This window comes from Rhipicephalus microplus, chromosome 8 (genome assembly GCF_043290135.1).
Source record: "Rhipicephalus microplus isolate Deutch F79 chromosome 8, USDA_Rmic, whole genome shotgun sequence".
Lineage (NCBI taxonomy): Eukaryota > Metazoa > Arthropoda > Arachnida > Ixodida > Ixodidae > Rhipicephalus > Rhipicephalus microplus.
The window spans coordinates 9,518,137-9,536,983 of NC_134707.1; the positions used below are offsets into that span (position 1 = coordinate 9,518,137).

Genomic DNA, 18,847 nt, shown 5'->3' on the forward strand with positions numbered 1-18,847 from the left:
ATGGTGATGCCAACACCGCGGAACTGTGCACGAATTAGGGCATTGTGAATGAACTACGCGGCAAGGGCCTTTTTGGAGGAATCAGATTGCCAGAACAACAAAACTGAGCCAGTGCCTCATGCAGCTTACGCCACAGGCCTCGGCGAAGAGCACGCTGCCATTTAAAATAAACTCGAGACCGCCCTTATCGCTTCTACTTTTCGAAACACGTGCATCACGGACATTTTTGGGCATAAAATTTTGTGTTTTCACTCGCAACTTTTTTTAAAAGCAGTGTTTCATTGAGTACGAACTTCTGGATGCAGCGAATGGATGCAGAGTCAGGCTCAAGTTCGTTATAAGCGGGCTCGACTGAATCTTCCGCATGTGCCTCGCCACCGACTCAGCGCGAAGCGGAGGCAGAACACACGACGCGCATTAGGTGAGAGCGAGCGCTTGTTATTGTGGGCTTGTTATTGTGCACAGCCGAGCAAAACAGCCGTGCAACAAGACTTGTCTGACAAAACATAGGCAATGAAGCAAGCCTGATATGGAAAACAAGAACAGAGGACAGTGACTGCAATAAGGCTGTCACACATTTAGATTAGGACAGGCGCATAGAGAAATATGTGGGCGTTTTTATGATGATGATAGCAATGCACACAAAGCTGCACATTGCTTACACTGCTGCGAGCAACTTTTTGAAATTTGCAATTCATTATTCAGTGTCGCTAAATACAAGGGTGAAAAAATTTGATGAAAAATTCAATATCACACCAAAGTTTTTTTTTTTTAATCAATTCCACTTACCGAGGCGTCGCGGTGGTTGTAATAGGCCAGGGCATGTCTCCGGATGGCAAGCAAGGCAGCATCCGGCGCGTAACCAGGGTGCGGGGGTGGCTGCGCTGGTGGTGGCAAGGAGGCCTTGCCAAACTGCGAGATCTGCTGCCGCCGAACTGCCTGGATCTGTAGCACCTGCTCGTTGCAGTGCCGATCCTGCGCACCAAACATACCAACTCGACATCAATCCTTCACATGGTCAAAAGTGCACAAAGCTTTGTGCAAGGTCTTTTGTGCAGGGCGCCTTCGGCAAAGCTTTTGTGAAGCTATTTGTGCAAAGCCTATCGTGCACAGCACCTGGCCACCCATGACGATGCTTATGTTGATTTCGGATTGAATTAAACTTGTCTACGATAGTCATCGTCTTTTAAAGACTTCCAGATTTACTAACTTAAACAGGATGTTAGCAAACTGTTTGCTTTGCCACGACCCTCCCACTGGCTACCTGCTGTTACAACAGCAACACTGCAGTCAATCTCAATCCATCGATCCAGTAGACTATCAAAAATTGAAGTTTTGGAATACTTACCACACGCTCCTAGCATGTAGGAAAGTCACACTTAGCATGTAGGAAAGTCACACTTGGCATGCATTTAAACACCTTCAGAGCACGCTAAAACTGGTCGGGAAATGCCTTCAAGGCGATGCTCTTGATAAACAACAAATATTGGCACAGCTAATGACCGCCTTCGCAAGGCGAGCAGCTAGACCCACGAGCAGGTAGTGTCCACGAGGCACAGCTTACCTGCAGGTGCGTGAACAGCGAGAGCCTGCGCCGCTTCATGTCGTCGCACGAGTCCCACTGACACTGGACGTCATTGTCGACCTCCGATATGTGCACCTTGCAGGCATGATAGAATACTGCACTGGGCGTCGAGAATGTCCTGTACAGGGCAAAAAAAAAAAAAGGTGCTATATTAATAATATCTTCAGGAGTTTTAAGAGCCAAAACTCGCAAATGTGATTATGAAACGCGCAATAGTGGAGGGCGCTGAAAATTTCGGACAAGCCGAGAGTTCATTAACATGCGCCGACATTGCACGGCACACAAGTCTCTAGCACTCTCTTTCCACTAAAATGCCCGGATTGCACCGGTTTTTTTTGTTTTTTTTTCTTTAGGTAAGAAAATCTACAGCAAGATGGTCACACGGTGAGGCTGCCCATGTGCGATAATGATCCTTGCGGCATTACATAACACAGGACACAACCAGGGCTTCACGTCATAAACATAGTCGTAGCATTACACCTATATTTGCACGCACTAACATTTACAAGTATTCATTTTTCCCGAGAACTGTCTCTGATTGGAATGCTCTGCCCCATGATTCCCCTGTGCTCGACACGCCGAGATGAAACTATTCCCTTTTCTTGTCGCTTAAGTCTGCTTCTTTGCCTGTATTTGTCCCTTGTTTTTCACGAATTTTTAATGTACATGAATTTTGTTCTGCAGTGAATGTATACTGCAGCGGAAGTGTATGTATGTAGAAAAATTTTGAACTGTATTGCCCTCTCCTGCATGGACCATACTTGGTCCGCAGTATGTGATAAATAAAACAAATAAATAAAATTCCCTGCAGCAGCCCTGGCTGTCCTCAGTAGTAATAGCAATTTTCTGCGTTGACGTGTTGCCTCGATTACCAAGTTATCAGGTTGGAAGTGTGACTTCCAACCTGGTAACCTCGAAATTAGGGTCTGTTTCTCATGTGGGGAAGAAAGAAAGGCAAGGTATGACAAAAAAAAAATGTGGCACATATTTGTATTTACGGTTTCTCAGGGCTGCAGCAGCATCACAGCAGCTCTGAATGATTGCCAGTAAAGTTTATAGATGTCAGCAATTAAACAATGCATTGTGGGGGTGCTGACACCCCTTCCTGTAAAGTTGTCTGCGCCGCGTGGCGCAAGTGTCTCGCCCCAAGGCTTTCTTTCTGTGGTGACCACTGCCGGGCGATAGATGACGTTGTGTTCGCTTTGAGTACCACTGTTGGTAGAGTGGTAGCGCCGGCGGTGGCCCCTGGCGGAAGGCGGGCCTTGGCGGTGGGCGAGCGTTGAGCGAGCTCTTCTGCGCGTGGCAGCTGCCGTGAACGGTTGTCTGTCGCATGGGCCCCCCCGGTGCTCGGCACCGCGGGCTTCACGCCGGGGTCCCACGTGGAAGGTCAGGCGTTGGCGACGCCGCCTTGGGTATGTGTTAATGTGTTGGGTGTGTTAGTGTGTGTTTATCATGTTATTGTGTGTTTAGTGTGTCATTGCGTTATGTTGTTTGTATGGTAGCGTGTTAATTAAAATTGATGTAACATTCGGCGGACGATATCGTCGTCTAAATTAGTTAATAAATGTATGTATGTTGTGTGCTTTGTACTGACCGCGTCAACTGTGTCCGTTCACTCCAAGAGCGTGGCGTGGCTATGCGCACGTTCGCCTCGTCGAGACCCCACACTGGCTGCCCAACATGGAGCTCTTGGAGTATCGGACGACAGTTTTTGCGGTTCGGAAGAAGCTTTTGTTAGAGTGGGCGTAGAGTAGGCTTAGGGAGACTTTGCTAGCGTCGGCGGTGTGCTTTCTTTAGAAGCGAGGATATTGGTTTTGGGATGTGTTTTGAACTTGTTGGCACTCGAGTTTTTATTTTTTTCTGCTCGCAAGTGGGTGTTTTTGTTAGTTTTCAAAAACGTTGTTGAATTAGGACGAGAGCCATGCGGTCCGCATCCTGGGGTGAGCAAGGCCTAGAGCACGTGGTTTGTAGGCCAGGCCCGAAGCGAGTGAGTACGGCAGCCTCGTGGGTGGTCCGATTTTCTGTGAATAGCTTCTTCTATCTCTTTTGGCTCAGGGAGCCGGGCGTCGTTGCTGACTTGTATTGCGGCTCGACGCCGAGGCGTCGTGACGCCGCCCGGGGCGGTGGACGCCGGTCGCTCGGTAAGCTGCTGTGTGCGGCGAGCGATAGGGCCACCTCACAGAGTGGACGTCTCCTCGCGGCTGCCTCTTCTGCGCCTAGGCTGGGTGCTGGGTGGATGCCGGTTGTTGCCGCGCGACTCATTAGGCCTAAGGCTCTACGCAGCCGCCTGTCGCGCGTGGCACAACTAGGTGGATCGTGGCATTGAGGTGTCGCGCTCCGCTTCCCTCACTTTTTTTTCTTGTGAACACAAGTTAGGAAAAAGTTTTTTTTGTTGTTGTTATTGCTGTATTCGGCGGGAGAGATGTCATCCACGGCCGGCTGTCCTGCACATCGTCAGCGTCGCTGGCCAGGAATGCGGTCGTGAGGTCGGGCAATGGAGATGCCTGGGACCTGCGCAACTGCCTGCAGTCCGGCGCCCTCGCGAGTGCTGGTCGCAACTGGAAGACGTGTCGGCGCTAGTGACGGAACGTCGCGCCGACGGCAACGTTGCTGTTGCGGGGCCGGTACTGAGGTGAAGCCTAGCCGGACAGTGCAGCAGTGTCGATCAGCGGCGGTGTCGTGGTGCAAGGTCATTATGGTCGCGCGATATCATTTTTTTTGTTAAAGCTTGTGTAGCTAATTTTTGATTTCGGTATATGGTTTGATTTAAGGTTGGGGGAATGTGGGGGTGCTGACACCCCCTCCTGTAAAGTTGTCTGCGCCGCGTGGCGCAAGTGTCTCGCCCCAAGGCTTTCTTTCTGTGGTGACCACTGCCGGGCGATAGATGGCGTTGTGTTCGCTTTGAGTACCACTGTTGGTAGAGTGGTAGCGCCGGCGGTGGCCCCTGGCGGAAGGCGGGCCTTGGCGGTGGGCGAGCGTTGAGCGAGCTCTTCTGCGCGTGGCGGCTGCCGTGAACGGTTGTCTGTCGCGTGGGCCCCCCCGGTGCTCGGCACCGCGGGCTTCGCGCCGGGGTCCCACGTGGAAGGTCAGGCGTTGACGACGCCACCTTGGGTATGTGTTAATGTGTTGGGTGTGTTAGTGTGTGTTTATCATGTTATTGTATGTTTAGTGTGTCATTGCGTTATGTTGTTTGTATGGTAGCGTGTTAATTAAAATTGATGTAACATTCGGCGGACGGTATCGTCGTCTAAATTAGTTAATAAATGTATGTATGTTGTGTGCTTTGTACCGACCGCGTCAACTGTGTCCGTTCACTCCAAGAGCGTGGCGTGGCGATGCGCACGTTCGCCTCGTCGAGACCCCACAGCATGCACAAGTGAGTCATTACCAGCCATATGTGTGTGAACTGACCTATTACAGCTTGTACACAGTTTTATATTTCAGTATGCTTTTCAGTATGGCACTTATGTACTGTGATAAAATTTACTTAACAAGGGTTCCACAAGTGATACATTAAGGCCAGACAATTTTCTAACCACTTCCTTTTATTATTTTCTTCTTGTGGTGGTGGGGTCAAGGTTGTTTTAGAGAGACGCATGGCCGCGCCCCTACATTTAGGAGATCATATTAAATTCAGGTGTTTCTGGGACAAGTCAGAAAACTTGACTGGCATGCCTCGGCGACGTCACAAGCTCCCAATGATAATTCTGAGGTTTAACATGCCAACCATGATATGATTATAAGAGAAGCCGCAGTAGAAGGCTCCAAAAATTTCTACCACCTGAGGTTCTTTAAGGTTCACCTATTTCTGAGCACACCGACCCTAAGTGCTTTCGTTTATTGGACTGAGGCTCTTCGGTTTTCCACTTCTGCTCACCCGCAGGCTGCCACAGCCAGCCAGAGAGCACTCTTTTTGTCGTTTTGCTCCCCCCCCCTCTACATGCTCTCTGTTGGCATTCCTTTATCTCGGGGTGGATGGTTCTGGCTACCCGCAGGTAGCCCAAGAGTCGCCAGAAGCATCCAGGACAACTCAGTCATGAAAGCTCTCTGGAAGGTTTTGGGCACGTTTTGGGCCAGCAGATGCTGAAAAGATACAAGACGTGCTCACCGCCATCTTTGTGAATTGCAATACGAGCGCTTGGGGACTGCGCCTTCTGTTGTCATTACGCGTGGCATTATTTTTTGAAGCCCATTCCGCCGTGCAAGATGGGGTGATTACGAGTGGCGGCGAGTGTTTGAAGCTACTGGTTAACGCTTCAGTTATGTTCCCCGTAAGCCTTCCTTCCGTGAACAATGCGACGAACTGTTGCCTGCTGCATCGTGCACATGCCTCAAAATTTATGTACACATTCGTACACAAACGTGGAGACAACTTTCGGTATTATTTATTTCGTAGTAGTCGTTGGTGGCTCTGTGCCTATTTTTTGTGCACTTAGTGAGAATGATTGTGGTCGAACTAGCTCGCTCCGTCGTATGTCTGCATGCCTGAACCTTCTAGAACTTGACCACTCAGTCTTCGATGGTGATAGGATGATTCAATAATAGAGATCGCAACTGTAGTTTTTAACTGTGCGATGCTCGCTGGCCGTGAACAGCGTGCGAGCATTCTTTGATCTATGGTATGGTATTTTGTTATGCTACGATGCGTCGACACGAGAAAAAAAACGGATATAGATTAAAAATGTATACATCCTTTCATTGCCTATTTCATGGCTTTATCTTTTCCCACCTCTTATCAATAATGCTGTGCAGTATGTATGGTTATGACCTAGTAGCTCAAATTAAAGTTCAGCAACATAAGATTTTGTCAAGTGCCACTTAGCACTAAAAAATAGGCCCAGGCCAAAACAAGTCGAAAACGCATCATGCAGAAGTGCACTCGTGGTACTGATACGGCTGCATGTCTAAAGTTGAGACGAAAATGCAAGTTGGTCAACGCGTGTTTGCGATGTATACTACGCGATAGCTGCACAGGTATATATGCTCGAGGTCATTTTGGGACACGATCAGTTTCACGGCATTTTGCGTCATCTTGTGCAGTGACTGTTACATGTACTAAGAAGACGTGACCTTGTTAGTGGGATACTGACACAAAAAATTTGGCCTCGCGTTTTTCTGCTGCAATGCGTTGCTGTAGGGCTGTTAGTCATGACACGACACATGGTTTGCTGCAGCACGCGATAGATAATCAATTACAGGCCCCTCATTATGAATCAGCTTCAGTTTCAGTTTGAGAGAGTTCCAAAAACTGGGTGCAACTGTCGCCACCTTGCGTGTGCAACTCTTGACCACGTCAGCACACAGAACTGTGACGCGCTTCCGCACGATCCGCATAAAGAATTACTTTCGAATAGGAAACGGGACTGGAATGTAGCCACACACAGAACTTTCTAAGCATGCGCCACAATCACGCACTCGCAACCAGCCGCTGAGAAATATAGACTTCGGGAACTAACGCGGCAAAAGAAAAATGGCGGCTATGACGTCATCATAACTTGTTTTGTTGAAGGCAGCGTGGTGACGTGAGGAAAGTAAGGGGTCACCTCGGGGTCACCTCCGATGGTGTCTATGGCGCTATGGAGTTGGTCGCTCATGCAAACTTCAAAATTAATTTAAAATACCTTCCAAGCTATATTCGCTGTTGATATCTTGCAGATGATATATGAATGTTCACGAGAATCAACCTCGCAGGCTATCTCGGCACCGAAATTTTGTGTCAGTACCCCTTTAAGCCGTCAGCGGAGCAGCAGCTCACCCTTGCATTGTTCTTGGGGTGCCGTGTGCCAGCTGGATGTTTCGTTTGCAGACAGGGCGAGTAGCGAGTGATCTTGCGATTTCACGCAGTCGTACTCCCAAAATGCGTACACTCGAGAATATTATTCCAGCTTTTCGGCAAACTTAGCCACGCATTTTCAAGCGGACAATGCAGAAAAAAACCAACGCGCATGCGGCGCACTGTTTCGTTTGCTGCCACGACGGCAGCGTTTAGTTTACGCTGGCTGTCCCAGCGTTCAGTTTTGCAATCTTCAGGCAGCTTTGGGTTGCAACAGATTACCCACACATGTGACCACGACACTGTTTCCTGTCCCGATTGGAACTGGCTGGCTGACCCTCTGGCTAGCTCTGGCTGCCGGAGAGCTGCCAGAAGTCTGAAAATTGAAGATCCCCATTGAAAATGCAGCTGCCGCCCCCGGCGACCTGTGGGTCAGCGGTCAAGTGCCATAACCATTAGACCGCTGTGGCTAGTCTTGCGAGCTTACAGTGCTGTGTGAGCACTGTGAGGCAAGAGCACGCCTACCTCACACCCAGGCGCTTAAGCACCCCGCAGCATACTCTCGCACCCAGACACTATTTTGTTCTGGACTGCGAAGGCATGTATATCTCGCGCAAAGTTAACGTGGCAAACGGCAGCTCTGGGACTTCAAATTGCGAAAAAAGCACCTGTTCACTCCGCTCCCGCTTGCAAGAACTAGTTGGGGCCCCACTGCACAGTCTTTGAGTGTAAAAACAAGCAATGCAAGAGAAACAAATTATTCAGCACTCTCTGTGAAGATCATAACACAATGCGAAAATCATGACGGAGCGGGGTTTTCATATTGCACAGACTTTCATCTGAAACGAAATATGCTAAGCTTCACTGAGAGAGGCAAGTCTAATAAATAAACAAATAGGAAAAAGCCTGATGCCAACTACAGTATTTGCTTGCACTATTTGCGCACTTTTTTTTTTTTTCAATTTTAGAGCTATCAAGAAGGAAGGTGTGCAAACGACGGGGAGATTTTTCAAACACATAGGAAATTATGTGCAATAGTATATAGTCCTAGCACATGTTGCATATGTATACACACATTATGGAAGAAAATAAATTGGAGCACAAACAGTCTCTACTTGTTTATTTAACATAATTGCCATAAATTTTAACCAACCAGATTCGGTCATGCGCGGTCTACTGTAAAATACTGAGCGAACCCCACCCCCACCTGAGCAAATGCCCTCCACCCTAGCAAATAGCAAATGCCCCCCCCCCCCCTTCCTTCCCTTTTTCGGGAGATGAGAAATAAGCGCCAATCATCAACAGAATTCTGTTGATCCAACATAATCATGCATTATAGGCAGTGACCCTTTTTTTTTTTTGAAAGCTGTGACTTTAGAAAATAACAATTTGCAGAAACTTCTGTGGAAGACATGCAACACTGCTTTGCAGAACTTAGTTTCCAACCACCATTTGCTCCAAGGTAGGGGATGATAGGCGGGGTGTTCACAGTGACGTCACACAGTTTCCAAACAGGGAGAAGTCTATTATTATGCGATCCACATTCAAATGCTCAGTTCTTACAAAACTTCACATACAAACACACAATGTATGTGGCAACAAATGACTGCTGCATTCTTTAGAAAGCCATATGTCAATGACAAGAGATAATCGTGTCCATGAAACACGCCTCACACGTTTAGTACTAATGTAACAGAAAACGTATAGACAGAATCACATTTGTCTAAAGCACCCAGTGGGCTGCTTTGGGTACACTTTTCTGTAGAAGTATGCAAAGATCCACACCTTAATGATGCCTAATAGAGTTAAACTGAATGCTAGGTCCTTCCCATAATACAAACGTGAGTGAAAGTGTGAAACTAACGTGACGTAGGAGCTGCAGACAACACCATCCACACACCTCACAGCTTCGTCTGTACCTGATAAAGTTGCTTCCTCAGTCTGAACTGCACATGCTGTAGACATTCTGGACCATCGAGGAAAGTATCCTCAACGTCTCACAAGAAAGTCACTCAAATTTCCAGGAGAGGAAAAGCGCGAAGCGCGCTCACTGCCAGACTTCGGTTGGGAAGTTTTGAGTTTGATTTGCGGAGCGTTCGTTCGCATGGCTGTCCAGTGGGGGAGCAGGGTTGCTTCATCGTGTAACATAAGCATGATGCACATTATAAATATGGGGCACCCACAGAACTCACTGGGTCCTTGTGTATATGAGTGGCTAGAGAGATCATAAGTGGTTAGGAAAGTGTGCAAGCCAATGACTGGCTATCTAGATGCGGTAGTGTCGTGAATCCACCACTAGATTTGAAATACAAGTGCTTATGCCTGGTTGGTCAAAGCGAGATCACATTACATGTTGGCTCAGCTGATAGCGTTTCTTCCAATTCGTTCTTAGGTTGGATCCAACTATAGTACATACAGAGTAAGCATGACTTTCTATAAAGGACCCTGTTGACATTCACAGACCCTCAACTCATGCTTAGAAGGGCACTCACCTATCACACCCTTTCCACTCGCAATGGTAGACTAATTTTGCTGCCTTGTGATGATGATGGTGGTGGTGATGGTGGTGGGCAGCCGCAGACGACGCTGCCGTCACTGCTGCCTTCTTCTCCCCATCAACCACTACAGTCTTAGATGCCGTTGCAGCGGGTTTCACTTCTGCAGGCTGCGTGGACACCGGGATCGTCGACCCTGCTGCCACAGTTGACGTCGCACTTGTCGATGTGGAGTTTACTGTTGCCACCGTAGTGACAACAGCCTTTGAGGAGTCCATCGTGCTCAAGAGTTTCACCAGATTGGGTTGTGGAACTGGCGCTGCAGCAGTCGTTGTAACCACCCGCACCACCTGCGGCGTCACCGATGGGGTCGACAACGTCTGCGACTGCGTCTTTGGCTGCACCTGTGCTTGGTGGGCACAGCCGAGCTGGACCACACTGCCGCCCAGTTGCGGAGTTCCAGCATGCTGCGTCAAGTTTTGCTGAATCACGCTTTGCTGGACCACAACATGCTGCGTTCCTCCCCCATCGGTTCGCGTCATCATGACCACAGACTGCTGCTGAGAGGCAGGCACAATAGCTGCGGGCGGCGACCCCTGCCTCTCGGTTGTCTCCCCCGCTTGGAATGTCGACTCGCTCGAATCATCCAGCCGGAGCCGCTTCACACAGCCTCCACCCCCGTCTGGCTCCGCCGCCCGTTTCAAGGCTGGCGAAGCGGCAACCTCAACACCAGAGCGCGAAATTACTTTCGACGCACTCTCCACTGACCCCACGATGTCCTGGATCGGCGACAGATCCGACGAAGCCGTCGTCTTTGCTGGGCTGCCTGTCCCGTTAGTCACTGCTACATTAACATCATCCGATAACACCATCGAAGTGGAGCTGTCAGCGTGCTGCGCCGTCTCGTCTTCCGCGCTTCCATTCTGCAACGTTGCAGAATCCATGGCCAGCGGAACTTTGCCCTTGTCTAAAAGGCCATTGAGAAGTGGCGAGCTCTTGTACACTACGCTTTCGACAAGTTTCGTTTCTGCGGCAGTTCCAGAGGTGGTGGTCGTCGTGCTCGGAAGAATGGCAATGCACTTGTGGGCTGTCGTCGCGCTGACCGTTGAACCGTTCTCTCCAACGTGGTTGTGGATGGAGTGATCCGCACCCATTGCAGACGTCTGTTGCGCAGTAGGAGGCAGTTCTTGCTTGTACTCGGGGGGCATCGAGACCTCCATGACAATGTCTCGCTGAAAGCCATTGGGCCGTGTGGACACGATGAGCGGGCCCCTGAAGAGAACAAAAAGTGCACTCGACACTTGAGCTCAAAACTTGAAAAGATAAAAAAGTCTGGGCATTTTTTAGCCTTTATTATGATACAATAATGAGGCATACCTGTGGGTGGACGGGGTAGGAATTCCAGAGCAATTATAGTGGCCCATTATTAAAAACTTACAGACAGACAAACACTACTTCTTTACTTTTTATTGGCCTATGAATCTTCATTGTGCATTCAATTTAAATCCAAGCATATGAATAATTTAGCATTCTGACCCATGAAAGTTTCATTACAATGACTGGGGATCAAACCTGTGACTGAATTAAAAAGCAGGAAACTACGCTCAATAGTACGAAAAGTATTCAAGCACATTATACAATGAGGTATAAAAGCTTGAACAAGCTATGGACTCAACTATAAAGCAGCTGTTCAAGACCAGGTCATCACAATACTGTGTCTGCATGAATATGATTTACTTTCAAATTGAATCATCAGCCTTAACATAATGTACACAGCCAAGCCTAGTACACACAGAGCCACTCACTCACCTGGCACCAGCATTGATGGCATTGGCTACGGCTTGGCTCCTTGCTAGAAGGGCGGCATTGACCGCGCCGGGTGGCATCTTCCCTTGCGGCCGCACCACCAACATTCCCGTTGTGATGCCCGTGGCCGAGTTGGGCACCATGACGATCGTAGCTCCCGGCGGCAAACCGCCACCAGAGGCCAGGCTTGCAGCCAGAGATGTGCCCTGTGCCATGACCGGGTTCGTAGGCAGCGCCGAACCAACAACCACCGCAGATCCTCCACTCAAGTTCGATGCCAGGTTCGGAGCCATTACAACAGTCTGGCCAGAGCTCAGGTTAGACGTCACGTTGGTAGGGAGACTCGTCGGCAAAGTCTGAGTCAGGCCGACCGCAGACACTGAAGATGACACAGAACTTTGGGCGGAGGCAATGGCTGAGGCCAGAAGAGGTGTGGAAACTGGCGTCGAGAACGTGACTTGCAGAGGTGTTTGTATAGGCATTGACGTCTGGACAGAGACGGACGGCACCGAAATAGATGCCGGTACCTGACCAGTGGGTGCCATGGATACCACGACCTGCGCAGGTTGTCCTTGCACCATTGTCGCTGGCTGTGTAGACTGAATCAACATTGGACCCGCTGCCGTCTGAACTTGTGTGTGCAGTGGCGATTGACAGATTTGGGTCGGCACCTGAACCTGAACCTGGTGCTGCTGAACCTGAGTCTGCACGACCGGCGCGGTGTGGACCTGCACCTGCTGCTGAAACTGGGCCTGCCCGCCGGGGATTCCGGAAACCTGAACCGGCTGCGTCTGCACTGACGAATTCGGAACCTGCACCTGAACCTGCTGTGGCTGAAGCGCTGAACTTTGAACCTGCACCTGAATTTGCTGCTGCTGAAAGGTTGAACTAGGGACTTGCACTTGAACCTGCTGTGACTGAATAGCTGAAGTGGGAACCTGAACCTGAATGTGCTGCTGTGTTTGAACCATTGGAACTTGCACCTGAATCTGACGCTGTTGCGCAGCCTGCACTGCAGCTGCTGACAGCTGGACTTGCACTGGTGCAGACGATGGTGTCACCTGGTTTGAACCTGTTGCAACTTGCGCTTGAAACGTCGTGGTTGGAACTTGAACCTGAACTGTTGAAGTTGGTACATGCATCTGGATTTGTGCTTGCTGAGCCTGAGCAGCTGAGGTTGGAACCTGCACCTGAATTTGCTGCCCATGTACCACAGAGCTTGGTACTTGCATTTGCACCTGAATCCCTGAACTGGGGGCTTGTACTTGGGTCTGCAGCATCTGAGCCACCGAAGTTGGAACTTGCACTTGCGCAAGCGGAGTCTGAGCTGCCGAGGTTGGCACTTGCGCCTGCACTTGAACCTGCTGCGTCTGAGCAACTGAAGTTGGGACCTGCACATGCACTTGCGCCGGCTGTGCCTGAGCTGCCGATGTCGGCACCTGCACCTGAATCTGAGGTTGTGTGTGAACGGTCGGAACCTGCACCTGAACGTGCGGTTGAACTCGCAGGTGCAAAGCAGTTCCAAGACCCTGCCCCTGGGTTTGAGGCTGGACTGAGTTTTGGGCCAAAGCCTGTGGCTGCTGGTGGAGCTTGGCTTGAAGCGCAGACGCGAGACAGGTTGTCGCCAGCTGAGTGGTTTGGACCGTCGGTGCACCTGTGCTCACGGTTGAGGCGGCTGAAGACGTGGTTGACACGAAGCTGAAAGACTGTGCTGTGACTGCGGGCTGGTGGTGGTGATGTGGTTGATGAGAACTGACGGTAGAGATTGGGTTCACTTCTCGTCGGACTGGTTCGGGCGTTCTAGTCAGTGCAGCGTTGTTGGCCAATACGGGTGTCCCGGCTGTCACCGGTGTCGCCTCTGCATCCGCACTTGTCACCACCGTCGACTGCTGCTGCTGCTGCTGCATTTGCTGGTGCCGCTGAAGGTTGCGGGACACCTGCAAGGCACGTAAATGTGGAAATGAGTGAGACCGGGTGAATCTCTATGCTATAGTCAGTTACAGCCACAGAAGACATTTCAGCTTCGCCCACAGCCATCGCTGCCTCTTTCACAGAAAGTTTGCATATATGCTCTATCCAATAGCACTTACTCATTCTTTGTAGCATCAGGCACCTGTGAAGTTGACTTTCCCACACAGATACATTTCTGTTGTGAAAATAAGGTAGAAAACTTGAATATCATGACAAATTTTGTCAGGAATTCTGACGACGCTGCTCAGCCAGACATGTGGCCGAGGTAGTGACAACGAACTTTTAACTCTTAATGTGCATAGTATTCGTATTAGCGAAGAGAAACTACTTGAAGTGACAACCAGATAGCACGACTTCAGCAGGCCTGCCTAACTGTGTGAGTGAAGCTCGCTTTTTTTTCTTTTAGGTTATAACGGAGTACAGAACTCAACTGTGTATGCCATTCTAAATTTAATAGTTGGTGCTGGTGGCAGGGATGTTGCTACAAGCAGAGTTAAACCTAGGCATCAGGCCAGCAATCATTCTGGCCTAAGCCCTTCTTTAGCAGCAGAGTTCGCAGTCAATAGAGTCTGATATTTCCCTGCACAGTACCTCAAGACCTCCATGTATGTCAAAACCATCAAAGATTTAATTGTGATTTATTTAACTCTTTTAATGGAAACTCGATTTTTCATGCCGTCCACAAGCACCCGCCTTTCTGGAAAGAAGCACTTGCAGGGCCAGATGAAATCCTTAAATAAGCTATTTCGGCGCGTCTAGGGTACTACAGAAGTGCAGCACCCACAAATCCAAACTTAATCACCGAGCAATCGATACCTATAGTTAGCTACAACTAAAGAATAAATGCGAGTCCCACCCACAACCCAATGACAATTACATGGTCAAGCAACCGTTATATCATAGTTTGAGTGTATATATTCTTGAGTTGTAACCAACATTCATTCATTCTAAAAGACCGGGTGAGTAAGCACGAACACGAGAAAGAAGTGAAGACACCATAGGATTGACGAGTCGCTGTGGTTATCAGAAATTAGAGAAACACAGGAGATCATTAACCGGAGGCTCACCTTATAATTAACACTGTCGAGAGTAAGTGCACCCCGAAATTCCTTGAATGCGCAGTTTCGTGCCGGCACAAAAACAAAAAATCGCGTTTAATGACTGAGGCACGGCTTATCAATAATAGCAACACTGCATGCTGGAGCCACCAGCTGATTATCTTGCATAAAGAAGATATCAAATGCTTTAGTAGTTATCCTTCATGTGGACCCTTAAGTGTGCTGTATTGATAGCTTCGCCTACTACCTGGGCATGCTCAGATAAGTTTTTGTGCCTTTTTTTTTTTCTCTCTAACGCCACTGTGTGCCTGTTCAGTACACTCGGACTTTGATATAACAAAACCTGATATAATGATATATTGGTTATAACAAAGTAAGTGAAAAATAGTTTTGAAGTAGATATAGCGCTAGGAATAAACGCTAATAAAAATATTCTTGGATATAACAAACTTATTTTTGTACAAGATGCAACTTTGTTATAATGAGGTTTAAGTGTAGTTTGTAGGGTTGCCTGCGCAACCCCTTGTTTTCAATCGGCGGCGCGTCGGCTTCACGCAAAGGTTGTGTGCGCTGTGGCAAGGGCAATTTCAGGGGAGGCTGCACTGTGCGGCTCCCGTAGCCCTTCACACCCTGCTCCTTGGCTGAAGCCGAGATGCCCCGTTACCCTCCTTGCCCTTTTCTGGCGAGACTCCTCTCCAAACCCATGGAACTTGCGTAGCTTTCTTGGGGGGGCAAGGGGGGGGGGGCTCGTTCTGTTTTGACTTGGCAAGCCACGACGGACACAGCTCGATCGAGTTGGGAGCCAACTAGCTGCCATCACCTCTTGCGCAACGCCTGGTTCTCGAGGGTGATCCACTGTTCCACGGTCTGAGTCCAAAGCCACCAGAAGCAAGTCCGAGCCTTATTGCTCTCCCTCTCTCTCGTGCACTTCTCATTTTGGTGTCTTTTTAACATTGACGTGCAGAACTAATCCCCCACTTTGTTTTTATTATACTTTTGTCATGTGTTGGTGGGGCTTGACGCTATAAAAACAGTGTCAGGCAAAGAACTTGTCTGCCTGAAACCCGCCGTGATCAGAGCTCACTGCGAAGCCTGGGTTCGGGGTCCAGCTGCAACTTATAGGGCTGCTGTGCAGTGCTGGTAGCGTGTGACGAACACTCCACTGGTGCATGGTGCAATACCAAGAAGGGACAGTTTTGCACACGCGGATCTGTTAGTTACAAAGTAACCCTTATAAGTTCGAACAGAGTTTGTGGAGTCTTAACTTGTTTTATGTTTGTATGTTTGCTCGCTGTGTCTTAAAAATGAATGCTTAACAACTAACTGAGCTCTCATTTATTTTACACATAATGTAAAGACTCTCAATGGCCATGCTAAATAGCTGACTTCCAGCGTGCCATTCACGTGAGCAATAATCTTTCTAATAACTGCCAAATGCTGGGTTGAAATCAGTTTCCTTCACTTGATACCTTTCGGAACCCGGTTAAGGACAATTACATAAGGGGTGGGTTAACAAATGAACGTTACAAAGAGCCATTTTCATGACAGACAATGTGCAGTTACGTTGTCCACAAAAGTTGATAGACACGTGATGGCTGCAACGACGGGGCAGGACATTCCAGGCCACTGCACTGTCTCACATCATCAGTGCCCTATGTTACCCTGAAACCCCCAGTCAAACGAGCAAGCAAACAGCCTGACCTTGTTGGCCAACAAGCTCTTGATGAGGTTGCTCGACCCGCCAGGTGGCGCACCGCTGGGCGGCGGAGGTGCCGGAGGCGTGCCCACGACCGGCGGTGCCGTTGTGGCTGGCGAAGGAGGCGGGGAAACCTGGTTCCCCGGTGGTGTCAGAGCCCGGAGCGGTGCTGAGAGCTGAGCCTTCAGGATCGGGCTGTGGCTAGACGCTGTGCCGCCACTCGCAAGGGGCGTGCGCAGTGTCGTGGCCGCAGCTACACGATGCCACGAGAAGCCACATTAGCCATGCTCTACTCCGACTCCTTCATGCGACAAACTATGGCACAACACTCTTAACCTTTTAATGCCTGTATTATGAGACGGCCAAAGAAAATGAATTTTTGTTTTTCATTTTCCAGTTTTAAATAGCAACCATTAAATTATCCCTCAAAGGAATTATCTAAAATGCAACTTTAATGCATAATTTATATATGTCGTTAATTCTCCATATGCCACAGAAGCGAGCCACCCTGGAAATACAACAAGCTTCAGAACTATACGTAACATGTCAAGTGCCACCTGTTGGGTGCGTACACTCTAAATAAACAAAATTATTGAAGATAGAACTTGCATCACGCAGGTGAGAAAGAACGAAGTGAGCTCAAGCTGTTGCACGCGCTTCACGGTCTCCACCATCATCTACAGAACAAATGGTTATAGCAAAAAATACTTCAAACGAGACGGTGGCATTAGATTTTTCATGCTGAAAAAACTACGTTCACTGTGAGTACTTGACAGCCGGCAGTAAAGGTGCACACATTTCGTGACTTGCTTTCTCTAACTTTTTCAACACTCGGCAGTAAAAAATTAAAAAAAGCAGTGACTATTCTACATTTTTTTAACTTTCATTGAATGAAGGTGCACGGCATCAATGCAATAAAAAACTACTGCTATACCTTAAAGTGTCCTCATTTTTACTACAACCCCTTTCTGTTGTTTCCTATAGGCTGTTAAGCTAAATTTTGCACAAAAAGCTGACAATGCACAAGAGGGAAACAAAAATACAAAGATGAGCACTGATATGAGCCTGTTATTACTATTTCTTTGTTTCTTTTTTCACTCTGTACCCCTCTAATAAGTACAGTAAAATTTAGTTAATTCAACCCTCATTCATTTAGAAAGTCAGATAATTCAGACATGTTACCTGGTGCCAACAAGCATATGCGCTGTTTATTGGCATTAAACTCTTGTTTTCAGTCACATTCGGCCGCAACCCGGTTAATTCAAACAATCCACCATGTCACGTGCACATGTCACATGCAATATAAGAACGGTTCCTAGCTGAATCAGGGCTAATTAAACGCGGGACTCTGCTGCCATAGTTGTATTGAAAACAATGTTTCAGGATAATAAAAACTGCAGTTTTCATACTTTTCCAAGGCAAAGTATAAGAACAGGATTTAAATACTCATCAGGAAAATGAAAGTTAATTGATGCAACGAACATTTGTTGATTGTTCTCTAAATACGTTCGATAGTTTGGCATTTGATTGACTCTGACATTTTATCTGGACCCGTGAAATTCGGACTACAAAGCTTTCATTTTGATGCAATATCACACAGGTCACGCCCCAGGTATGACAGATGTACTATCTGTGTCAAATGAAACCATAACAGCGGCAAGCCTTCGCGATGGCATAGTGCATGCCGTCCAATTATCACCATGGACAGGCAAGAATGTACACTCAAACCTCATTAAAACAAGGTTGCATCTTATAAGTAAATTATGTTCATTATATTTGAAAATTCGTTATAATGGTTATTCCTAACAATGTGCCTATTACAAGACAATTTTTCATTTAATTCGTTATAGTCGATATTTAGCTATATCTATGTTCATTATATCAAGGTTTGAGTGTATGCCCAGAGCTGCCAAACAGGATGCGCGCGCCTGTGCATGTTGATTAGTGGAAGGCATGCACTAACTATAGCATCGTGAAGGCTTGCCGCTGTTCAGGTTTCATTTGACGGCGATAGTACAGATAATTAAATCAACCCACTTTCACTTATACCAGCCACTCATAACTATTATCTTAAGAGGCTCTCCTCACCTTGTGTGCTGATGCTGAGGCAGCTGGTCACTTGAATTGGCACCGGTAACGGGTTGAGCCGCTTGCGGAGGCCATCGTGATGAAAACTCACAACGCCGTTCGCACCGTCCACCCGCCGGAGACCTGTCTGTGTGTACACCGCTCTGCAAAGATGAAATAACACCTCGATGAAACAAAACAAAACAAGAAAATCACAAAAACAAGTAACGCAATCATAGCCAGATTCAAGCTGAGGACCAATTAATGCAATTGAACAGCAGAACCTTCTCACAAAGCAATCTGCGAGCAACCTAAAGGCTGGACACGCGGTGCTGACAGCAATTAATATTTATTTATTTAAAAAAATACAGGCCCCTACAGGTGCTCCATAAAGGC

The 18,847-nt window shown here is 48.1% G+C and overlaps 1 protein-coding gene across 1 annotated transcript in view; it reads right to left on the minus strand.

Moving 5' to 3' along the window:
- Bap170 (Brahma associated protein 170kD) overlaps positions 1–18,847 on the minus strand; it is an 83,463-nt gene that overhangs the window by 13,559 nt on the left and 51,057 nt on the right. Inside the window, exons 11-16 of the mRNA XM_075870968.1 lie at positions 18,473–18,615; positions 16,390–16,637; positions 11,663–13,596; positions 9,851–11,125; positions 1,565–1,703; positions 790–975 (exon numbers count right to left, since the gene is read on the minus strand). Of these exons, the coding sequence (XP_075727083.1) occupies positions 790–975; positions 1,565–1,703; positions 9,851–11,125; positions 11,663–13,596; positions 16,390–16,637; positions 18,473–18,615 (3,925 nt within the window). The remainder of the gene's footprint in view (positions 1–789; positions 976–1,564; positions 1,704–9,850; positions 11,126–11,662; positions 13,597–16,389; positions 16,638–18,472; positions 18,616–18,847) is intronic.